The sequence below is a fragment of the Callospermophilus lateralis genome, chromosome 2 (genome assembly GCF_048772815.1).
Source record: "Callospermophilus lateralis isolate mCalLat2 chromosome 2, mCalLat2.hap1, whole genome shotgun sequence".
Taxonomy (NCBI): Eukaryota; Metazoa; Chordata; class Mammalia; order Rodentia; family Sciuridae; genus Callospermophilus; species Callospermophilus lateralis.
The window spans coordinates 168,395,691-168,421,245 of NC_135306.1; the positions used below are offsets into that span (position 1 = coordinate 168,395,691).

Below are 25,555 nucleotides of genomic sequence, written 5' to 3' on the forward strand. Positions count from 1 at the left end.
GAGAATGGTTTAGGGCTGCTGAATCTTTGCCTTCACCATGATCTTGGTTAGAAGGTTAGAGAGGGAGTGCTAAATATTTACCAGTGTCCTGTAATGTACTTCTAGGAGCAGTGGAGCCACAATGTGGTATTTTTCATGTATCTTCCAACTTTCTTTTTCAGATTGCTTTTCTGGGCCTGACCTCCCATGAGAGAATCAGCCTGCTAAAGCAAAGCAGGCATATGAAACAGACCTTGTCCCTTAGGAAGACACCTTACAAGTAAGTGAGTTCTCTTCTCACCATCTGAAGATCCCTAGCCACTGATTTCTTAACTTAGTGCCACTACCCATGGCCACTCTGCTATTCTTTAACTTGAGCCCTTCTTTATTGGAAGCCTCAGTGACAAGGGGTAGGTGGTAAGGTCATGAGCCCTGAGGTGGCAAGGAATTTAGTCTGCTGGACTTAGCACAAATAGTAAGTAACTTTGAAGTTTTGCCAAGTTGGGGAATCTCTCCAATCAAGCCACATGGTCACAAGGTTGTATGTTGCTGGCGAGGAATTGGTGTGAGATAATTAACCATGTGGCTGGCCCAGCCACAATGTTGTCTGTAGAAAGTATTAGGTTGTGTGCTTTGCCAGGAATTTTAACCTGACTTTCTATCACCAGTCATTTTTTTTTTTTAGCCCTCTGTTTAATGTGCCCATCTGTGTTAGGGAGAAGCTGGTTTTTTTTGTTTTTTTTTTTTTTTCAGATTTGAGGTGTTTTCTTTAGAGAAGTGGTTGTATAAAACCTGTCCTCAGTAGAAAATGTGAGTTGTTTATAGGAAGGGTGTCATCTTGTGATAGGAAAGATCAGGCTTTGAAGCTTATCTTCCTACCACCTACATCATCAGGGTCTTGGAGGCTCAGAGTGCTGCAGAGGTGACCCAGAGCCCTCAAAGGATTTGAGCACTCACTGCATATCTCATGAGCAGTCTATTTTAAAGCCTACTCTTGGTACAAGATGAAACTGTTAGGTGTTAGACAAGGAAATCAGAGACTGGGATGTGACTACAATGTGTATCTAGGGAGGAGAGAAGTTGACTTAATTGGGAAGAGATGGCTACAGCAATGAAAATGGAGAATAGTGCAAATCTTGTGATTATTTCAGTCCAGCAGTGATAATAGTGTCACAGTGATTTAACCAGAGGAATAAATATTTACTCCACTAAAGTATAGAAACCTTATAATAGAGGTGGAATTTTAAGCTGAACCTTGAGAGATCTGAAGCAAGGTGTGATGGGGATGGGAAGAAGGTTATTCCAAGTCCTGTAGAAGAATCTGGAAGGAGAGAGGGAGATGAGAGCTGGTGCACTTTTGCTGAATAATGGCAGCATAAACTCGAACATTCCTTGAGAACTAAGGTAAAACCTTGCAATAGCTTTGAGTCTTACTTCCAAAATCCTGCCCATATGAAACATTCTGCTTTTTTACCCTCCTCTAAGTTACTTATGCTTACAAAGTAGGTCATGAGCCAGATCCTGTACTTCTCAGACAATTCTCCCTGCTGCCACTTAATCAATCCCATGTAGTCAGCCCTCTTTCTAGGAAGCTACTTTTTGAGTAATGTTGGTCTTTTTCTCACTGCAGCACAGTCATGATTGTGCATACATGAGGATTGAGTTAGGCACTGAAAAGATTGGGCATATGCTTTAAAATAAGCATTTCTTATACTGGAATAAGGCAGTAGTAATCATAAATAAGGCAGTAAATCAGGAATTTATGGGAAAAAATGGGATGCTGAGATAGTTGTAGTCAGTAAAGCTCTAGTGGGAATGTGAGCCTTGAATGAGTCCTTGAGAGCTGGTAAGACTTAAAAGGATGGAGGTATTACCAGAGATAAATTGGGGGAATGTGATTTCCAGGCCCACACAGTTATAATCATGGGGAAAATAGAGCCAGGTAGGACTGGGAGGTCTATGGAGACGAGCTGGGCAGCTAAAACTTGAGTTCATTGTATAAGGCCTTGAATACAAAGTTGAGGATTTTGGATTTGAGCCTCTGGGCAAATGTGTATCTTGAAAGGGTTGTAATTGAGAGGTTAGTATCAGGGGTTTTGGAGGACTAGAAGTCTCTATTATGTAAAATGAACTGGAAGGAACTGAGAAAGACATCATTAGAGCTATGAGAAGGCTTAGGGGAGAAAAACCCATCTTGTTGATAATAGTTCTTCTTACCTATAGACCTTCGAGATACTCAAAAGTCTGAATTAGGGCAGTGGGAATTGAAAGATAACTTTATGATGGCAGTGACCAGTACAGTGAGGGGGAACCCAAAATGAAACAATGAAGAAAAATTCAATTGAATTGCTGGACAGAATCAGGGAATTTCAAAGTAGGGATTCAAGTCCAGAAATGGAACTAGGTTTCAGTTTTAAGGTTTTGTAAGTGCAAGAACAGTCTGATTACCTTTGGTTCTCAGTGAATGTATGCTTTGAATGAATGTTTTTCAAGAACTACACAGGAAGTATAGTGAGATGTGTTCTCTTCTCTTATTTGGCAGCCTTGGATTCACACAGAACCTGGCAGATTTCTTTCAGTGTGGCTGCTTTGGCTTGGTAAAGCCCTGCGTAGTAGATTGGACATCCCAGTACACCATGGTCTTTCACCCAGCTAAAGAGAAAGTTCTTCGCTCCGTATGAAGAAAAGCAACTCAAAACTTGGACTCAGATTTGTTTCTGTTTACTTCAGTGCCCTGTGGTCTGAAAGTGAAGTGGAATTTAGCCCAAGGAAAATAACAAGTAGTTTTAAAGCCATTTGGCAAAACAGTTCCCAGTAAATGCATATAGTCTTTCAAACTTAGAAAAATGGACTGTTCTAGAACAATTTTGGAAGACATCTTTAAAAAACATATTTTTCACAAGAAAATTAAAGTTAACTTTTTTGGAGATAATATTCACTAATTATGGATAAAATAGAGTATTTTCAGATACTGTATTGGCTGTTTCAAAATAGTACTATTCTTTAAACTTGTAATTTTTGATAAGTTATTGTCTTTGTTTTATCTATTAATGTGTAAAGAATATTTAAATATACCTGTTTTGCTTTCATGTATAATAAAAATTTTTTTGTAATTTGAGACATAGTTTCTGACACTAAACACTTTTAGAATCTTAAGTTGAGAAAAGATGTTTATATGATATAAAGAAAGTAATTCACAGTCCCAGGAATGAGATTACTGTTAACACCAATAAGCAAGAATTAATTGAGTTTCCCATCTGATTTAGAAAATCAAATATAGGAAATCTTAAAGATATTAGTGCTTTTACTAGCTACCATCAAAATATTAGACTAGTGTGATTGTTACTACTATTTTTTCTTTGTTTTGGAGGAAATGCTGGTTCAACTTCAATTCTTGGTATAGTATATGCTCCCCTGGGCATAGCACTTTCTTGCTATAAATCCTTTTATATGTTCCCATTGCTCTTGGTAAAAGTTAAATTCTCATGACCATCAAGGCCCCAAGTGATACAACCATGTTTTGTTTAACTAGTGTTACTCTGCACCACATTTTGTACCTTAATCCCTTTGAACTTTCAGTTCTTCACGAATCCATTCACCTGTCTTCTACAGAATCTTTGCAGAAACTAAGCCAAAAGAAATTTGTGTCTTTTCCAAGGTCCCATAGATACTTAGTGGGATTGCCACTCTACAGTACCAGTCACCTAGAATATGGCCCATAGCGTTCATTCAATAAATATTTGAATTAATTTGTTGAATGAAATAAAGGTGTTTTTTTTTGTTTTTTTAAGGAACACATGGCATAATCAAAATTGTATTTTAAGAATCTGATTCTCAACTGATGGATGGAAGGATTTTTCTCAAGGAGTTATTCTCTTCTCCCTTTTTTAGCAACCTCTACCAAGTTAAGTATTTTCAAGTTGTGGTCTATTGACCATTTAGATCAGAATCACAGGGACTAGGTGGGAATCCAGATCTTACTTTTTTAAAACTTCAAATTCCCCACCTCAGACCTTCTAAATTAGTTCAAAACACTATATATATTCCACTGCTTCTAACTGATGTATGCCAGAAAAGATGGATTTAATTTTTTATTATTCTACAAATATTTATTGAGCACATGGTAAGTCTTTCAGGCCATTAAAAACTTAATCGGGTATATTAATCATGGAGCTTGCAGTCTAGAAGGAAAACTAATATAAATGAAAACTATAGTATAAGGTAGAAAATATTAAAAGCCATTAAGAGGGTGCAAATAAAATATTGTTGGAATTTAGAGATTTGGAAGAGCCTCAGTAAGAAAGTGTTTGTGAAAGATTTTTAAAAGGAAAGGATGGTGGGCTGGGGATATAGCTCAGTGGTAGAGTGCTCTCCTAGCACGCTCAAGACTGGGTTAAATCCGCCACCACACATACACACCTGTTTAGAACAAGGTAGCCCCCAAATCAGTGGAAATTGGAATAATTTGGTTGTGGCACATTGGATATTTTAGATGTATATTAATCAAGTATTAATTATTATTAATAAGTATCCCCTCAGGATGGGGATATAGCTCAGTGGCAGAGTTGTTGTCTAGCATGTTTGAGGCCCTCAGTTTAATCCTCAGCACCAAAAAAAACCCCAAAACAAAAAACTCACCTTAGTGACTAAACATTCTCTCAGTGGCTACACACAAAACAAAGCTAATTTTTTTTTTCTTTGTGTCACAGTCTATTTAGCTGTTAGCAGATGTCCTTCCATTCAGAGACCTAAGCTTCTTCCCAGCTACTGGCTCCACCATTTCCTAGGGCCTCAGGGTCTACTGAACCCTCTCTTGAGACCAGTAGAGAGAATGTAGACTTCCAGAGATTTTGGCCAAACCTAGTTGCATGGCCGAGATTAAGAAAAGTAATAGATCAGTGTGTTCAGGAAAAATTCTAATATTACTGGACACAGGTTTTTCCTTGCTATTGTTTACTTTTGAAGTTCCTTCATTGTAGCATATAATCTTTTCTTTAAAATTTTGGCAGAATTTGTGTTTAGTCTGGCTTATGTTCTCCCACTTCATTCACTCAACAAATGTTTATTAAGTGCCCACTATTTGTTGAGCACTATGAATGCACCTCTGTCACATTCTAGTAAGGAGACAGATGGAATTAAAAATTCAGTGCCGTGAGACAGGCTGTTATATACCGCTGTGGAAGTACACAGTGAACTCTTTCTCGGGTACTACAGAAATGATTTGCCAAAAGAGATGATATTTGATCTGTGACTTGCTTAACTGTAGTTTATCAAGCTAAGGAGTTGAGTTACATATGAAGATGGAGGTGTTCATCCGTCTTTCAGGAATTCCAAGCAAAAAAAAAAAAAAAACGACATTAGCAAAAGCATGATGTCGTAAGGATACTAGGAGTATTAAGAAAGCTTCAAGTCTTTTGAATGTAGCTGGAGCTTATAGAGAAGAGATTTGTCTGAAACTAAGTTGAAGGGGTGAGGCTTAAGTAAATTTATGAAAGTCCTGGTACGTACTGTTACGGATTGAATTGTGTCTCCACATAATACACAATGTGAACTCCTAACCACCACCCCCCGCCACACACACACACACACACATAACTCAGAATGTGACTATTTGGAGTTAGGGCCTTTAAAGAGGCAATTAAAAGTTAAAGGAGGTTATGGAAGGGCCTTTATCCAAAATGACTATTGTCCTTATTAAAAGAGGAATTTAGTACACAGACGCACAAAGGGAAGACCATGTGAACAAAGAAGACAGATATCTACAAGCCAAGAAGCTTCAGAAGAAAGATCCTGCCGACCTCTTGATCATGAACTTCCAGCCCACAGCATTGTGAGAAAACTTCTTTTATCTAAGCTACCCAATATGAGGTTCTTTGTTATATCACCCCTGACAAACTAATATACATACCAAAGAGTGGAAATTGAGGGGATGCATTCTAGAGGTAATTTGGAGTCAGAACCAAGGAGGCTTGGGGAGTGAAGCCAGGGGGAGGGCAAAGTTAAGGACAACTGAAAGTTTTAGCTTCACATGTGTCTTACCCCCTCAGCAAGCTGGAAATCCCTAGCATAGAACCAAGGTAGTATATGGCTTTTAAAATCCACACAGGGCATTGTCCAAGATACCACTTAAGCAAAACTGAATAAATGCTTATTTTGAAAACAGGCTTTCTTGGGATTTGGAGCATAGAAAAACCCATGGTTTAGCCTAGATTTTTTTCTTTTCTTTGTGGTTCTGGGGATCCAACCCATGGTCTTGTGCATGCTAGGCCAGTGCTTTACCACTGAACTACCCCCCCAGCCCATAAATGAATTTTTATTTACTCCAAATAATTCAGAATTACACGGAAGCAGGAGAAATAGTGTGATTATTAAAAGAAGGGGCCCAAGAGATACAAATGCTGGAGCTGCTGAAATTCGCTGAAGAGGCAGAGATAGACATCTCTAATTGGCTGTGCTTCATTTGTGAGGCTGGCAATTTGATGAAGGAGAAGTTTTAAGAAAATTGCTAAACCCCAGGGAATTGTCCTAGAATAAAAGAAAATCATCTTCATGTTGTTTATAATACAGAAGCAAATGCCATGCTTTGTTGTCACTTTTTAGTTTTCACAAGTGTGTAATATTGCAAAGCCCAGGATAGGACAAAAGGATCAACTCTTCAGCAATTTCATTAGTTTTGATTTTCCTTTTAGAATATGTTATCCTATTCTCTATTTCCTCCCCAACCACCTATTTCTTCTTCACTAGCAATAACTAGAAAACACTCAGCGGACAGGTTCTGGAAGACTGTCTTCCTTGGCCCTTTGTTTCTTCTTTCTCAGTCTTTTCCCAGTTGACATCCAGATTCATTTGCTGCAGCTAGTTTTTTGAACTAGCTCTTAGCTCTGTCTTTTTGAAAATTCCCCTCTATCCAAAAAATAAATAAATAAATAAATAAATCCAAAGACATACAAGGTACCACTAAAATGTTTATTTATTGTTTTTTCCCATCCCAAGAATCGTAAATAATAAAGCATTTATTGCAAATTTAATTTTACATAATTTTTTTCCAGAGGTCCTTTCTCACTTTGGGTAAAGCCTATGGTTATTTCAGAAGAGACACACTGTCCAGCTTCAAATGAGGCTGTCCAGGAAAAGTTTTCCAACCCTGCAGGATTGCTTGGCAATGCTTTCTGCTGATGAAAGATCTGAGAAAGAGTGCATCTTTTCATTCTTTCTTTTCCACTTGTTGTGTAAGGCCTCCAAACCCAATGCCTGTGGGGCCAAAATTTTTGGCATAGCAAACTGTGAATGAGAAAGGGATGAGGGAAGAGAGTGCATTAGTTACCAACATTATTCCAGGTTCTACTGTCTGGGCAGTGTTTTTACTTGAATCAACCTTTTGATAAATTTGTGCATGAGTTAACTTATAAATATACTATACTTCTATCTGCTAATAAAAAATCTTGCTTAGACCTTTTTGCACATTGTATTCATGGATATATTCTTATTGGAATTGGCATAATCTGTCTCTGATTGCCTGCCCAGCCTTGAGCCCTGCCACTTCCTGCCTCTGCCTTCTTCCCTAAACTCCAGGTGCATAGCACTACTTGCAATCCCTGGGTTATACCATGATGTCCAGGCTTAAGTCTCAATACTCCCTGTTCCTGGAATGCCCCTTCCCAAACCCACATTCACCCTTCAGGCCCCAGAGAAACATGTCTTTCAAGAAGACTCCCATTACCCTAAACTGACTGCTTTTTTCTATATAGGCTACTACACTATGAAGATTTTAGAGGGCTAAGATTTAGGGGGCTATGGCCTATAAATGTTGAAGACCCTCTGTCTCCTACAACCCAGAGAAAGCAACTGCCTATAGTTCCCAACCTGTCTCATTGTGGGAAAAGCTTGGGTAACCTAGGTCTTGGTTAACAATGCCCCCTTGACCCCCTACCCATCACTCCTCCCACTCCCAAAACATGTGGAGATTATTAAGACATTGTTAAGAGATGATGTACCACTGGAGCAACACAAGAGACCTTGGAGAGGCTCTGAGGTTGAAAACACATTGTCCTGGCCCTAGGGCATCTCCTTATAGTGTCAGGAAGGGCTGAGCCTCTCTATCCCCTACAGAAGACCAAAGGTTGTGGAGGAAGCTAAAGGCAGAGCTGCAAGGGCCAGGAGGAAAGCCAGTTCTATCCCTGTAATCACTAAGTGACATGCAGCATCAGAAATGTCAGAAGGGAGGTGGGAGAGAGGAAGAGAAAGGACAAAAGGTAATGATGGAAGAAAGGAAGGAGGGAGGCTTATACGAAGGAGAGAGAGAGATGTCTTGATAAATTCAAGTGAGACCAGACTGAGTTTCTTCTTCCCCAGTCACCCCTATGTGCCACTCAGGTTGACAGTGTTTTTAGAAGAGACTGAAACTGTCCAGGCCTGAGACCTTTTCCAAGACCAGACACAGGACACAGTTTCCTCCTCTTTCTCTCTCCTCACAGGTACCAGCTGTCCTGAATCACTGAGCATCTACAAGCCTGTGCTTCAATGGAGAGGACCAGAGATGAATACATTTTACTCTCCATTCTGAAAGCCCCAAACCTGACAAGCCTGAGCTTCTCTGCTCCTGACAGACACAGGCAGGCCTCTATTCATGAGCACAGTTCCCTCCCAAGGGCCCTTAGGAAGACAAGTCTAAAGTAAGTCTCCAGGACCACTCACCTTTGCAATAAAGTTCCCCGTCTTTGTCAGTGACATTTGTAGACTCTAGACTCTTCCCACAGATGGCACAGCGGAAACAGGTCTTGTGCCAAGGCTGAAGGGCACAGAAGAGTTGCATATGAGGAAAGTGAGCAATGCAGTTTATTCCATTTTGAGTCCCCTGGCCAGCAGCTTACAAAGGAATGCCCTTTCCCTTCCTGAATGAAACCCCAGAATAATCTTTCCAGAGGTTTGAAAAAAATGAGATGCAATGGCTATAGCTAGCAGTTCTCAGAATCCTGTAAATGGATTTATCATGAGGATTTGCATGTATTCCTTAAGAATGGAGTGTTGCTCTAGGGTAAAAAAAAAAAAAAAAAAAAAAATTTCCAGGGAACAAACTGGTCAAGAAAGGACTCAGGCTTGGGGCAGTGTGTAATGTTTATATTTAATATAAAGTTAGAGAAGAAAATGGGTGAAGAAATTGGCAATTATCTAGGCCATTCAGTCCTTTTCCTTTTGTTTGTTTGTTTGTTTTGTTTTGTTGCAGATGGACAGAATATTTTATTTGTTTACTTACATGTGGTGCTGAAGATCGAACCCAGTGTCTCACACCTGTTAGGCAAGTGCTCTACCACTGAACCACAACCCCAGCCCTCATTCAGCCTTTTTTTTTTTTTTTTTTTTAGTTTTAGTTTTAGGTGGACACAATATCTTTATTTCTTTTATGTGGTGCTAAGTATCGAACCCAGTGCCTCACGCATGCCAGGTGAGTGCACTACTATTTGAGCCACATCCCGAGCCCTCAACCTTTTTTGTTAACTCTATAATTCTGATGGCAGAGAGCAGCAGACTGTACATTGCTTATCTACCAGGTATCACCCATTGGTCCTCATGTGTCTATAAAGGGCTGGTCTTTGTGTGGAGACAGCCCCTGTGTTTGAAGCCAGGTTCTCTCCGTATCCCTTCTTCTCTGCATTTAGTATTAACAGGATTTTTTTCTTAGGTCCACCTCCTTTGGTGAATTACTTGGCTTTGGGCCTGAAACTAGAGCTTATAGAACAGTGTGCATTACTGTCTTGTATATTTAATGACTTTCTTGAGAGCCAGGACATTTGTAAGTGAGGATGCTTTTCACCGATGTGAGGCAGTGGTTGTGTGATGGCAGCAGCAGGTTGAGTTACATGGTGGTTACAGGTTCTCAGGGCTCACAACTTTCTGGAAGGATTGTGAACACTGATGGGCAGGGGCTGTGTGCCTTTGTATTCCCCAGATCTTTTAACTGGGTGCCTTCTCCTTAGTAGGGTAATTCTTGTCGTAGCAAACTGCACCAGTTCTAGCTTTCCAAGGCAACTATCAGGTGACAGTCACAGCCCCGTACAGTGGGCAAGGATGTGTAGCATCTAAAGAGGTTGTGGGATCTAAGGAATGAAGAGTCTGGCCCCCATCTTCCCAAAGTTCCCACTCTGTCTCTCATTCCCCACAACTGATCTGATGGAGACAAAACCCATGTGCGTCACACAGAAGGCCTTACCTTGCCACCTCCCATGACCTTCTCAGCAGCATAGACTGACTTTCCACAGCGAGGGCACTTCTCAGACTCCCCAAACTTTGCAGTGAACTTGGAAGGATTGCTGGTGGTAGCTGAGCGTGCTGGCTTTGGGGATCTAGTAGAAATAGCAAGTTAATGAAATGTAAACATCCCTTGGCACACAGCATGTGCCATGTGATCTTAAGTGAATGGCCTCACTTCTCTGAGCCTCTGTCTCCTCATCTGGAAAGTGGCACCTTACTCATAGAGTTGTTATAAGAGTTAAATGACCTGTAAAAGGACTGATAACAGTACCTACCTGGAGCATATGGACTAATAAATGTTAGCTATAACGGGTTTAAATCCATCCTTTCTGTTGTAAAGCACTTAGCAAGTGTTCCGTGTATGTCTGTGTATGCTATTATCATTGTTGTTATTATTACTGTGATTATGTGTAACAGATTATTAACTGTGCTTGTTTAAGTTTTTCTGTACATTCCAGAAATCCACCAGTCTGCTCTCTACCTGAGTTGTGACAATTCGAGGTCAAGGACTCAGGTGTAGCTCAGTGGCAGAGTGCTTGCCTGGTATGCACAAAGCCTTGGGTCAATCAGCACCGCAAAAGAAAAAGAGAAAGAGAAAGTCAAATGGGGTCTTGACTGTTGGTGCTGATTCATACAAACACATTCCATGGACTAATGAGGCATTTCTTATTACCATTAAAGCTGTAGGTCTACATCCAAAGGGTACCTGTCCCCATGAGGACAATGTCCAAATTAGAGGCACAATAATAGCCCCTTGTGTTTGGCTTCTGTTTTTGTTATTGTTGTAGTAATTGTTGTTGTTATTGTTTTAATATTTTAGTGTTCCCTTGTATATTATGTCACTTGAGCCTCACCAGCCCTCTAAAAAGACAAAGCTATCTGCAGGAGAGCAAGGATCTGAGAGAAACTGCCCAACTGGTGGGGCTGGGATGACCCCTGGTCTTTAGATTCTTGTCATTCTTTGGGCAGCATTGCAAAAAAGCCTAATGCCAAAAAGTGAGCTGTAGATAACCCATGGCAGAGAATGCCCTTAGTTTCATTTTCTTTAAGAACAGTCTCTAGCTGGGATAGAGAAATAACGTTAGAATGAGTAATCACACATTTCCACAATTTTCCTGGCTCTATGGGTGGTTACTTTCTTCTAAAGGGACCAACAACTCCTCAGATGGCTTACCTGCTTTCTGGGGGAGCCTTCCAGAGAACATTTCCTCTTTGGTCTGTGTCTTTTGGGACCACCCACCACCCCACGCTACCACCACAGAACTGAGCAGGGACACCAGCTGACTGGAGAGCAACAATTCTGGGCAAGGGGATCAGTGTGATCATTAAGAATGTGGACCCAGAGGAGCCTTTGTTAGACTGACTTGGGGGAAAATCAGGCAGTATATGGACAACCGGCAGCCAGGCAGACCCACAAACAGTCATAATAGGTTATTTATTTCTGAAAGGCTCATCCCATCTCTGTTGCCCCCTCCTCCTACTGTGACATTTGTCATCTTACACCCAAAGGAAAGAAATCTTTTTAGTGACAAGCACACAGAGAATGGCCATTGGCTTCCCTGCCATATTTATGTGATTTACACAGAAACTCTCAAAGGGGAAGAAAAGAGACTCCATGCAGTTTTGCAAAGGTCAAACAATCGAACATCTGTACATTCTGGTTTTTCTCTTGACATGCAAACCAAGAGCCATGGTGTAAAACTAATTGCCCTTTAGAAAGGCAGATAATTTAAAGAAAGACTTTGGAGAGATGACACATTGTTAGAACTTGGTCAGACTGAGTATTCCTATTGTTGGCAAGTCAACAATAGAGTCCATTCTCCCACTTCCAGAAAACGTTGCCATGGGAACAGAATGAACTGTCCTGGTAATTGGAGACTCTAAGGGGCGGAAAGAAACTGGGCAGTAACTCACTGTTGGAACTGCAGGCCGAGGTGCTCGCCCGTGTCAGTGCTGAGACAGCCGGCGCCTTGTCCATAACCGATTCCTTTGGGGCCATACCTGCGCCCATAGCAGACCTTACAATAGATCTCAGATTCATGAGCTGCTACTGTGGTGCTGTCCAGAGCCTTCCTGCAGGCCACTGCCAAAGAAAGGGAGGATCAGAGAAGGATCTAGAGTTGAGATCCTTCTCCCCTTTCCTGTACCCACAGTCCAAGAACACGACTTTGATTCCTGACCAGAGCATCTGTCCTAAACTGTAGACTTCAAGAGGGTCCCAGTTTCACAGATGAGGAAATTATTGGTACACAGAAAAGGGAAGTGACATGTGTTTAATCTACTATGTAGAAAAAGGCAGAGGCCAGCAGTGGAGGCAAGTGTGTGGTCTTAAACTGGCTAAGAAAATGTCCCAGGACAAGAAATCATGTTAGATGATACCAAGAAGTGAGTGAGCTTGTGGGAGTGGGAGAATTTTGGGGCAGAAGAACTTATTTTTCCCTAATCATGTAGGAATCAGGACTGAGCAGTTTCTGTACTTACCCTGGCCTATGAAAGGCACTGTGAGATTCAAGGAGATAGTCAACATTGAGATCAATTTAGGTCCAATTCTAGAAGCCAGGGAGGGGCAGAAAGAACAGACCTGGTCCATAGACTCCTTAGTTTTACATTGGCTCAAGTCTACTGGTCACTATATATTACCTCCTATGAGTGTCCCCAAATTACAAGGCCACCAGTGCCCTTTTTTTTAAGGAGAAGATTTATAGATCTTTTTTTAAACAAATCTGAAGGCAAAAACTTCTAAAGATTTAAATTAAAATGTCAAATATCTTATTTAATTTACATTGTACATCAATAATACATTGATTTGGAAATGTAACTTTTTTCTCATCTCACACAAATTCAGGAAACAATTGCATCCAGTTCTTTCTCTGCATCCTACTTACAGCCAGAATCACTTTGGGGGCAGCTGCTCTAGTGTCCCTAAGCAGCTCCCCTTCACTTCTGTCACTTCCTTTGCAAGGCAGTCCTATTTTGTACCTAACTATGAGCTGTCACCTGGAAATTGTATCTTACAAAGGCCTATTAGCATAACATTCTGGCAATTTTAAAATAAATGAAGGATTTCTCAGCTTAACAATTTTCTGTATTGCTCTGCAACAATGATCCTTAAAGTGCTTATAATAAGAAGGTCATATCCCCAGTAACGATAAAACGTGCATTAAATTTGTTTTTTTTTTTAACCTTTTTCCATTGAGTAATATCTGTAATCAATTCCCAGTAGGAATGAGGTTGTTTCAGGCTAACATCCTTCCTCAAATGCCATTTTGTTGTTTAAAAAAGATAAAGTAATTGAATGCAGACATAGAAGAAGTGAGGTAGGATTGGCTGGGAGTTGATTGAAGGTCTAGGAAGATAGGCAGTTGATGGGAGGGAGTTCATCCAACTAGTCTGTCAATATTGTGTAGGTTAAATTTTCTCAGTTAAAATAAAAAGGTTTTAAATATATAAGGCTTTGAATATAAGGCAAATCTTTTTATAAAGAATAATTTTGGGGGGAGAAAATGCTGTATATTGGGGCATAGAAGACCTGTCTCTGCCTTTCTTGCTGTCACTTACCACCCTCCATGGCAAAAACTGCTCACATGTTTGCTGATATTCTAGCTACTGAGGTCTTGGAGGGCAAAGCTGTTTTACCTTAATATCTCCAGAACATGGCTGAGGGCCTGGGCCAGAGTTAATCCTGTGTATGTATTTTAAATGAATGAATGAATGAATGAATGCATGTGTCAGTGAAGATCAGCCACTTATCTCAACTATACAAGAGTAAATTGCAGAACCGTAGCTGACCTCAAATTCTCTGATTCCTAGTGCTGTGCTTTTTCCCAGTCTATACCCTATATGACCTGGCCACTTCTGTAGTGACTTCTTAGTATCCAACTAGCTTTTGTACACAGATAGAGGAGAGCTGTACTGTCCAGTACCATAGCCACATGGTATGCTGTAAGCAAAAGATGCATACCTGATTTCAAACACTTAGTAAAAATACAGAAAGAATGTAAGACACCCCATTAATAGCTCATATGATTAGAATTATAGTATTTTCAATATATTAGGTGAAATGAAATGTTTCAAAATTAATTTTACCTTTTTTGTATACTTTCAAAATAATGGTTACTAGAACATTTATATATTAGTTATATTATATCTCTTTTGGACAGCACTGGTATAGAAGATTAGTCTGGAAACTAATTATGAAGATTTATCTAGAAGTCAGGAGAACACTGGCCAAGGTGCAAGATAAGATGACTCTGCCTGTTTCAATTCTATTTTCAGCAACTGGAGGTTTGCCTGTGGACAGGTAAGTCTTATGAAGATAGAAAAGTATGCCCCTCTCTGGAGCCCTTCTGTTCACCACTACTGAATGAACTCTCTTGACAATGAATGGATCCTGGATAATTGTAATAATAATAATGAATAATAATGATGAATCTGAGGAATATATAAGATGAATTAAAAATAATTAACCATCATTAAAACCCAAAGTATCAATCAGTAATTCCTCCAACCCAAACACTCAGAGAAGTGCTTCCCCTTTGCTTCCCTGGTAATTATATTTGCTGTGGGAGCTAATTGATCATTAAACTCCTATATCTGATAAAATATTACTATTTCTAGCGATTTGAGATTGGAGTATCTCCCTGCCCTAACAGATGCTGCCCAGCCCTTGAAGTTCTGTTTCAAACTGTATGGACACTTTGCAGCCACTGGGCTGAGGTATGGGGGTGAGATGGGGATGGGGGATGATGTAGGGAGGGAGTCTGCCAAATATGCAGCAAAGCCACCTCTTAAGTCAGACCTACAGGAGGAAAGCAGAGAAGATAAGTGGCCATTTCAAAGCCTTGGTGTTTTCTCCCAGAACACGACTAGCTACTAGGAAATTGTAGAATGCAATGGTGTCAGAGAGCACTGGCTCTGTGGCAAATGTGTGTGACCAAATGTGTGTTACAGATGGGAAATGACTTGTCCAAAGTCACAAGAGTTTGGCCGTGGACCTCAGGGGCTCCAAGCTACCCCTGGCTTTGACATTTGTGCATCTATGCTGGATTTCCTTCATGAAGTCACTGGTTCCCAGGCCCTGAATTTACAGAAATAGCATGTGTTGCCTCCTACCTTACATAGGTTCTCTCTTAGGAAAAACTAGTCACAGTTGGCTTCAGTGACAGCTGGCTAGAGTTGGTGGGGGTGTGGGAGGAGGGGAGTGGTGGTGGGGTGTGCGGGGAGGGGAGCAGGGGTAACAAAACAGAAAGCCAAATCCACCCTGGCTTTAGATAAGTGCTGGCTTCCTATCTCTGCCAAGTCACATTTTGTAAATGTCACCACTGGGTCAAGGGTTTTGCTACAGAGAGCAGAGGCAGGCCAGCTTGTCCTGTCTGTGAGCTGCAGGAAAACGACCTCTGAGTTGGGAGCGTGGTTGGAGAGAGGGTGCTGGGTACTCAGGAGAGCACTGTTCCTTCTAGGTGGGACCCATGGGTTATATTCCTCACATGTTCCTGGGCTAGGCTCCTACATACTGACATCAACCTACAGTACCAGTGGTTTAGGGAGAATTTTGAAATGCCCTCTGGATGTGGAAGGCCCTCCCGAGGTATCCACCCAACTCACTGCAGTGGAAACAGGTCTTATGGAAACTCCTTCCATTGCACTGGATTTCTTCCGCATGGTAGACAGTCTTTTCACAGGCTCCGCATTTTGCTCCTCCACCCCAGTTTGGCATCTTGAAGACTCTCTGATCAAGGTCAAGTCTAAAGAGGTTATAAAGCAAATACTATTAATTTAGGAGGCCCCAAAAGTGAATCAATCCCAAGTAGTGCAGCCATCTGAGAACCAGGATCCAGCCCCATTTGTTTGGTGGTTCATTCATTCATTAAGCAAATAGCTAGTATGTGCGAGATTTTGAATAAGCTCAGAAACCCAGGAGGCTTTGAGTGGTCATTTTATCACTTTGGGACTCAGTTTCCTCTTCTTTTAAATTTCAATAGCATCTTTCCCTATTTGTCTCACAGTGTTCCTAGAAGGGATGGATGCTAATTTTGATTATATAAAATATGTACCAATATAAATACTATTTTCCATATAAAATGTTTTTTTTTTAAAAAAAGTTATTCCATCAGGAAAGAGAGTTACCTATGAAAATAGTATTATTTTCTTGTCTAGCTCAGCTCTTCCCCTGTCATGCTGCCCGTACTGGGGATTAAACCCAGGAACACTCTACCACTGAGCTATATCCCCAGTCCTTTTTTAAATTATTTAAAAAAAATTTTGAGACAGTCTCTCACTAACTTGTCCAGGCTGGCCTTAACTGCCAATCCTCCTGCTTCAGTTTCCCAAGGGACTAGGATTATAGGCATGCACAATCACACTGAGTTTAGCTCAGGGTTCCTTTAATGACCCCAAATCTTGCTAAAATGCAGATTCTAATTTGGTGAGTCTAGTAACAGGCAAAGTTGATGCTGCTAATAGTGAACTACCCTTTGGATAACCAGGCCTTACTTAGCTTATTTTGCTGATAAAAATACACGTTTTATTCAGATTTATTCCATATATACATATACACTATATTTATTCCATACACACACACACACACACACACACACACACACACACACATACACCACTCCTTTTTAAGAATATCATTTCCCAGACAAGGAAATGATGTCAGTGGTCTGGAATCTACCTTATGTTTTCAGGTCCCCTTAACTAGCTGTGTGTATATGGAAGAACCAAAGCTTCTCTTTACCTCCTCCTACCTGCATAGTAAAGATAGCCATGCTTTTCCCTGCTGCTTCCCAGTGTTGTTTTAAGGAACAAATGACACCATACACGAGAAGGGATGTGACAGAGTTCATAGCACTTGACAGGAGCCTGACAACGATACTGACTTGCCCCCTGCACCCTTGAAGCTCATTATGTTGCGAGAAGCTGGTTATAAGCACAGCCAAGGCTGTCCTTGTCTTCTCTCCAGAGGATTATGTTTATGAGACATTAACCAAAGAAGAGGATTTTAAAAAATAATTTTCATATATCATATCTTTAAGTATAACTCCAAGTTTTCAGTTCTCCAAAAGCAGAACTGAAATAAGCTGTCAATATTTAATGAAATTTCTGAAATCCTGCCAGTCACCCAGAGGGCTGAATTTTTACTGGGATCCTTTGGTTTTTAAGAAGGTAGGTGTGTCATCTTGTCATTGTCACTAAGCACTATCAGGTCATTCCAAGTGGCTTCTCTGACCTTCACTTTCCCTTCTGGGAATCCAGTCACCTTCTTATAATAGTTGGCGATTAATGCTAAGCCCTCCTGGGTCAACTGCTCGGGATTGTAACTCACAGTCTCCCAACAAAGACAGTTTTTGCTAAGAAACAGAAAGTAAATAGCAAACAGACTACTGAGCCTGACACTAGGACTGAAGGGAATGTTCCTCTCTAAATATCCTTCTGAAGAGCTTTTCCTGCTCAGAATAACTGAGGTTAGCTGGGAACATCCTATCCTTCCTTTGATAGAAGCAGGTTCTTCTGTTTAGTTAGTAAAATTTTAGAAAATAGTGTTAAAAACAGGAAATGGGGGCTGGGGTTGTAGCTCAGTGGTAGAGTTCTTGCCTAGAACAGGTGAGGCCCTGGGTTCAATCCTTAGCACCACATAAAAACAAGTAAATGACAACAAACAAATAAATAAAATAAAGGTTAAATTCTTAAAAAAATAAAAACAGGAAATATGGTATTCCTATTTCTTTAGAGCAGTTTGTTTAGTATAAGAGAAAGAGTAATGGATTTTGAATGGAAAAGCTTGGAATCAAGCCTATAGTCCTTCCCTCCCTCCCTCCCTCCTCCATACATTTGCTACCTGCCTATCATGTGTCAAGCATTGTACTAGGTCTTGAGTAGCAGATCAAGGAGGTGAAGAACTTGTAAAAATGAGTATTTTACCAGGCATAGTAGCACATTCCTGTAAACCCAGCTACTCAGGAGACTGAATCCGGAGGATCACACTTTCAAGACTTTCCTAGGCAACTTAGTGAGACCCTGTCTCAAAATAAGACTTTAAAAAGGGCTGAGTATATCTCAGTGGTAGAGCACTTGTCTTGTATGTGCAATAACTTGGATTTAATTCCCAGTATAGAGAGGAAGGAAGGGAGGAAAGGAGGGAGGAGGGAGGGAAGGAGGAACAAGAGAGTAATTTGTGTCCTTTGGCATTGAGAAGCTTATGTTCTAGTGACAAACAGAGGCAGGAGCCATTTTACTCTGGACCAGAGAAGAGTCTTGTGAGATCACAGAGGAGATTACATTCAATTAGGGGTTTGAAGGTTGAACAGGAATTCAGCAGATAGAGAAAGGGGGAAGGAAATTTCAGGGAAAGAAAAAAATCTTGATATACTTAAAAGAGCCTAAATTGTTTACTTTAGATTCCATTTTAACCATAGATTTTCAGAGTTGGAATAGATTTTTAAGATTGTCTCATCTCCTCATTTTTTTAATTATTTTTTTATTTATATATGACAGCATAATGCATTATGATTCTTATTACACATATAGAGCACAACTTTTCATTTTTCTGGTTGTATGCAAAGTGCGTTCACACCAATTTGTGTCTTCATACATGTACTTTGGATAATAATGTCTGTCACATTCCACCATCATTTCTAATCCCATGCCCCCTATAACCAAGGTGTGACAAAAAAGTAAACATTTGGAGGTATTTTCTTAACTAATTTATTTTTCCCAGATGCCTCCTCTCAAGAAAGATAATACATGTTCTAAAAAGAACAGAATCAAATAGAGGATAAAGTTAATATATGTCATCCAGGAACATGACAGTGACACTTATAAAATTAAGGATGTAGAAATTTTCAGTGAAAACAATTCTAGGTCAAATTTCTCATTCCATATCTTCAGAGATATCATTGGTATGTCCTATAAGTTAATGGGAGACATATTTGCCTTTTGGGATATATATTTTTTCAGTAATTGCCTAGGCATACTTTTCAAAATGAGGGTAAGATTACAGATAATACCTTCTTCACAAGCTAATGTGTCTTTGCAAGCTTGTTTTTAAGTGATCATAAATATCTGACATACACACATCAGAACTGGAAACCAAAAATAGAAATCTGTGAGTATTCTATTAACAGATGCTATTAGTGGTTCCATTTCTAAAGACGGGAGCGTAGCAATGCAGGCTAAATGCAGAAAATGTCACATTTCTTCTCCCAGTGTTCACAGGGCAAAAGTCAGAGGCTATTTTAAAGAATCCTATATCCAAAGATGTGGTTCTAACCATGACCTTATGACCTTGAACTTGAGTGGAAAACGTGGATAATATTATCTCTTGCACAGGATTGTTGTGAAGATCATGAAAAAGGATGAAATCAAAATCAGTATTGAGAAGCCAAAACAGCAAGGCACCATTACCCACTTTATTTCAGGTTATTCAAACAGCACCAATGTGCTAATTAAGTCCCAATGATTTGAAAGTACATTTAGGTCCTGGCTCACAAACATAACCTTTTCATCTTCCACATTGCTTCGGAATTCCTGTGTCTCAACACTCTCCTAGCCAGGCTTGGAATGTAAATTTATCCTGGCAAGGTGCCAAGAGAAGGGCCATTTGTTTACCACTGTTGCCTGGAACTGGTGAGGGTCATTGAAGGTGGGACACCAAATATAGGTTTGCCCGTCACTCAGCCCCATTTGTCACCTGTGTCACAATCTCCATCACACCACCTGGCACTACCCTTGGGGCCCACCCTGAGATGGCTGTTTGGTCACAGACAAGCCATGGATCACAACTGAAATGAGGCAGTTGGATTTTTATGAGGATGACAAAGCAGGGTCCCTGTGTCAGCTTGGGACAGGCTGGAGTGCAGTCTTGGATACCCAGGGCTCAGTGAGAGACAGCCTTGTGTAGACTTCTTAGCCAGTAATGAGGTAGAAGAGAGTGCCTGGAAATGTGCAGTGGTGGGGGTGAGGGACAGGCATAGGCCAGAGTTCTGTGCCTTCTTGCTGCTTTAAAGCTGTATAATCTGGGAAAACCTTTCAACCTCTCTGAACTGGAACAGTAGTTCAAAGACAGGACAATAGTCCTTGCCATCACTATTATTTGGAGAATTGCTTAAGTTCTGTTAAACCACTTTATAAACTGTATTATAAAATATAAGAGTTAATGAGTTCTGCTACAATGTGAAATTGTCATGTATTGATCTGAAAAAAAATATTTTATGCTAGGGTTTAAACTCAGGGGTATTTAACCCCTGAGCCACTCCCCAACCCCTTTTTAGTTTTTGAGACAGGGTCTTGCTAAATTGCTTAGGGCCTCATTAAGTTGCTGAGGCTGGTTTTGAGCTTCAGATCCTCCTGCTTCAGTCTCCCAAGTCTCTGGGGTCATAGGTATGCACCACTGTACTCAGCTCCATCTGAATTTTTGAAAGAATAACCAATCTTGAGCACATTCTTTCTAATCCAACTTCTTCCTTCCCTTCTCCAACTATGATATCTTAGATATCTTAGATCAAAAGTGGAAATGGTACATAAAATGGCCACTTAGTGGTTCAGTTTCTTCTTCTAAGGATCAATTGAAGAATTTTGGAGGGAACCTTAGACCAAGATTTTGAGCACAGATCTCAAATGACAGTGCCACAATGTTTTCAGCTCAGCATTGGATCTCTTGGTCACCCTATTGACTCTACACAGTGTGTTTTGTTTGTTTACACTGGCTGAGATAAAGATCTTGGATCATAGGAATGCATATCTGGAATTTAGGAGATACTCATATCATTACTAACATGCTCACATTACTGAAGCTGACAGGTCTGGGTCACAGCCCTTGGGCCAGACACTGAGCACCTCTCATGAGCTGCCACATACTGCTGAAACATAGACTTCTCAGAGAAAGTAAATGGGGTCTTAGGGAAATTAGATCACATTACTGGGATGTATTTCAAGACTAGATTGGAGCTCAGATCTCTTGACTCCAAAGCTGTATTCCCACATTAACATTAGCTACTATTTGTTTACTACTCATAAGTTGTTTCACATATATTATCTTTAGTACTTAAAACAGCTCCACACAGCCAATTTTGTTATCCCCATTTTGCAACTGAACACTGAGCTGCAATTCAAACCCCAGTTAGGCTGGTTCTGTATCCAACAAACTGGAGAGGGGAAAGAGCTGGCATCTCCGTTAACCAAACTTCTAGTTGATTGGAATTGAGTCCTGACAGCTCCATCCTCTCCCTATGGGACACAGCACTCATGGGAGAAGTAGCAGAGAGTTTGACTCAATAAAGGACTTTCTAAGAGTCAGTGCTATTCAAACATGGAAAGGGCTCCTTTGGGACTGGAGAGGTCTTTCTAGCTATTGATTTTCAGCTCTTTAGGTAATAGATGTCCAAGTGGCCATGATGCCGTGAGGCCCTTTCAAAGGTTCTTGACAGCTCTGAGACAGATTTAAGGATCTGAACAGTGAATGAAGCCTTTCCCTGTAGAAATCCTGCCTAGTGGTGTCCCCTCTCAAACACTCCCTCTTAGTTCAGGTAACAAAGATGACATAGTGTCATGGAGGACCTTAGCAACTACTCAAATTCTTGAGCCCTGTCCTCATGCATGTAAAGGCAGAATGAGACAGCATATATGGGAAGACTGTTTCAGGTTGAATAAGATAATAATATCTAAGATGCTATATATAAATTCTTAATACCCAACAGGTATTTGATCATTTTAGTCACTTTCATTATTTCTACTGTTGATGGTGGTATTATTACTTGATCTCTAGTTTTCAAACCTATTTTCATAAAGCAAGCAAATCTCTCTCTGCTTTTTCTACATGGTCCTTCTGGTGCAGATCATGAACCAACTATTTCTCAGCCTCTGGAGTGTGTCACACACATGTGGCCAGACCAGAAGTGAGGCAGTCCCCTCAGGGTAGAGCAGGTTGCCTGACACCATTGGCTACAAGTCAGACAAGGTCCTGAGTCTCTGCCCCAGACATCCCCTGCCTCTTTGGCAGCTCTGGTTGAGCTCACCTTGCTGGTGATCTGCAGTTTGAAGGGAAGCAGTTTTTCCCTGTGGCCCAGGGAAAATATATTCATCTGCCCTGGAGTAGGACACTCAAGGTCAGCGGCTTCCTCCTAAGCTGCTGAACCCAGATACATATACAAATTCTCGGGCTGGGGGTGTGGCTCAAGCGGTAGCGCGCTCGCCTGGCATGCGTGCGGCCCGGGTTCGATCCTCAGCACCACATACAAACAAAGATGTTGTGTCCGCCAAAAACTAAAAAATAAATATTAAAAAAAAAAAATTCTGTCTGTCTCTCTCTCTCACCTCTCTCTTTAAAAAAAAAAAAAATTCTCCCAGCATTGGCCCTTTCACAAAGCCTAAGAAGCATAAATCATATTATTTCCTAGCATGGAAATAACCCAAAACATAGGCTCTCGCTCAATTAAAATGCAGGCAAGGTAGTCACACCCTCAGACTAAGGTGGAAACACATGGTCATGTTACACCTTTTCTGAAATTATCTCCAAGTCATGACCCACTGTTACTGTCAGAAACTCCCTCTTTGTTCTAAGTTGACCTTGATGCTTTATTTTTTAAAGATAACATGGTATCCTATTTTATATTCTGGCTCTGTTGCTTTGTGGACATGTGACCCTGTTCCATTACTATGCTTTGAACTTTAGTTTCGTCCTTGAGAGGATGACATTTTCAGGACTTTGCATGATAGTTAAATAAGTTAATACTTGTTCTGAGACTTCCTAGTACAATTAACCAAACACCAAAGTACAATTAGCCCTTGCCCAGGAAGACATTGCTCATGGAGGCTCAGAAATAGCTTCCATCCTTCCTGACCCTTCAGAATATTGCTGTTTCCCTTTCTGCTTTCCTTCCCTGAAAAACATATGCACATATTTTCACATTTGCAGGCATCACATCTCCCTCTGATTGTGAAGCCTAACAGTCCAAATCCTATTCTCAGATATCTGAGCAGCACGCTTGTAATTAGAAGGCTGCACGCCTAGTTGTGCTTCCTGTGTTATATCCCTAGGCCTGTGTCCTTCCTCTTGTAAACAAATTAATCACCTTCCGATGCCTAATCAGTGTCTTACCCACTCTGACCCCTGGACTTTTATCTTCTCCCTTGTACTAAGCAGGAAACCCTCCACACCCCATCAGGCGTGGCCCTGGGCTGTTTCTAAAAGGCCTTGGGTATTGGTATAATTTAATTAAATGTTCCAAAGTACTGTCTATACTTTATCTCATTCAATTCTGACAAATTCTGGAAAGATAGGTGGCCTTACCTTAATTTTACTGTTCAGACAATGGAAACTGAGAAGCTAAATGATATTCAGAGTTAGAATTCAAACTGATTCTTTGGTGGTGCTCTTTGTTCTCTTCCCTTCTCAAAGTTTCTAGGATTTCTGAATTTGTTTTCTACCTCTTTTGAGAGGATTTTCGTTGATTACCTGTTGAATGCTGCTGATCACCAGCCCTCCTTCTTCCCCACCTTCTCTCTCACTCCGTGTCCTGCCTCCCCATCTCTGATGGATGGCTTGTACGTGGGGTTATAGAATATTTGTCTTTCCAGGCCCTGGGGAACACTCACCAAATCCTGGGTTGCTGTACCTCCTGCCTAACAGCCAGGGCTTATTTCCACTGACCACAGATGACTAGGTTGTTCAGAAAGGAACCAAAGCCACATCAGAAAAATCTCCCACATTTTCTGGGTCATAAAGCAGTTTCACATACATTGGATATACCCAATCCCAAAAGTAAGATGAGGGTACCAGCTGTCTCCATTTCCCTTCCTCCTTGCTGTTCTTGCCTTCCTTTGGTGCCTAGTGCTGCCTCTACCTGTCCCAACCTTGAAACAGGAGGTGGTCAAAACCTGCTCATTCCATTGCTTTCAGTTGCATTTAAACAAAGCTTTCTTTCTGGTCACCAACTCCTCCTTTTTGGAGGAGTCACTGCCCTGGCTCAGGGAAGGAGCAGAAATTAGAAGCAGCAGCTTTGATCTTTTGGCAGCATTTCCACTCAGGCCATTAGTTAAAACCACTTCTCAATCACAGCTATGCCTGTCACTCACATATTAAAAAGAAATTCTTGACAAAACCTAGAGGAAACACTGGGAATCACCCCTTGCCCCTAGCTGGGAATTATCATCTGATTAAATAAGAGCTTTTAATGGATTTTCAACTTGGCAGTTTCTTTTTTGGGATCAGTTTTGATTAATTTTAAATGATTAAAAGTAAGCTGAACATCCTTGAGATATAAAAGCTATTTTTAAACCAACAAACCTGAAATCTCAATCATTCACTCACACCTTTTGAGTAGCAGAATTCCACGTACTTTGAGCATGGAAAATCTGTCTTCAATGATGCTGCATCTATTAAAACTGCCTTGAACTCTAGAGTACTTCATAGTTTAGAAAAATGTCACCACATTTCTATGGATCTTTGAAGAAGAGGAGACCAAGACCATGAGTGGGAACTTCCTTAGAGTTCATCTACTAGTTATGTGGTGGGTTTGAGACTAGAATGCAGATCTATTTTCTTCTGCTTCCTGCCACTCCAACTAAGACAATAGGAAAAATTCCTTCATGAAAGTGGTTTTAGAAAAAATAATTCCTTACTCATTTCTTTGTGTTAAACATTTCTTTGTCTTAAACACCCTTGGTGTTTTAGTGCATGTGTGGTAGTGCTGAGGATTGAACCCAGGGCCTTCTGCATGCTAGGCAAATGCTCTATCAATGAGGTACCTCTTCAGTGCCTGAACCGAATATTAATCTTGCTTCTTGAATTTTTAACAACTGTACAATCTGAATGTCCCTGTACACAATCAGAGTCCCAACCGCCACCCAGCCAGCCCACCCCCAGATCAAATGCCGGCTTCACTCCACTTACCTGCCCGTGTGGTCTCTGTCAGTTCAACTGAGTGAGGGGGGCTCTCATCCTCTTTAAATATATGGAGGCTGTCACCAGCTTGGCCTGTGGAGGGAAGAGTAGGAGGGAGGCTGAGGGGAGAGGATGAATGAGACATGAGTAACACAACTGCTATCAGAGGCTGAAAATAGCCTGTGACCACAGCCCTGAGTTTTGTTCCCCTCACGCCAGCTGGGAGGCTCTTGGAGAACAATATCACTGGGGGTCTGTTTCAATTGTAAATTGCCTATGGAACCAAGAGATCAATTTGTGGAATGTTTATCTTCTGATCAATTGGTTAGAATGGAAAGAGCTAAGAATTTATATCTAAAGTCGTTTCGCCAGGCCCCACACCACTGAATGTCCTGGAAATGGACACAAAGTACCTGCAATGACTCATGAGCCATGTCTGGGAATCCT

At 40.8% G+C, this 25,555-nt stretch overlaps 2 protein-coding genes across 4 annotated transcripts in view; one reads left to right on the forward strand and one right to left on the reverse strand.

The window, feature by feature from the left end:
• The window catches only part of Zdhhc13 (zDHHC palmitoyltransferase 13), a 45,812-nt gene extending 42,857 nt beyond the window's left edge, over window positions 1–2,955 (forward strand). For all 3 annotated transcript variants that reach the window (XM_076844259.2, XM_076844261.2, XM_076844260.2), the window contains 2 exons: window positions 162–259; window positions 2,522–2,955. In XM_076844259.2, the coding sequence (XP_076700374.2) occupies window positions 162–259; window positions 2,522–2,660 (237 nt within the window). In that variant the 3' untranslated portion in view covers window positions 2,661–2,955. The remainder of the gene's footprint in view (window positions 1–161; window positions 260–2,521) is intronic.
• Window positions 2,956–6,924: 3,969 nt separating this feature from the next.
• Window positions 6,925–25,225, reverse strand: Csrp3 (cysteine and glycine rich protein 3). Its single transcript, XM_076844263.2, has 6 exons — window positions 25,118–25,225; window positions 15,832–15,971; window positions 12,142–12,310; window positions 10,187–10,319; window positions 8,674–8,767; window positions 6,925–7,260 (listed from the first exon to the last, which is right to left on the reverse strand). The coding sequence occupies exons 2-6, from the start codon at window positions 15,941–15,943 to the stop codon at window positions 7,184–7,186; spliced, it is 585 nt and encodes a 194-aa protein (XP_076700378.1). The 5' UTR covers window positions 15,944–15,971; window positions 25,118–25,225; the 3' UTR covers window positions 6,925–7,183.
• Window positions 25,226–25,555: the final 330 nt, after the last annotated feature.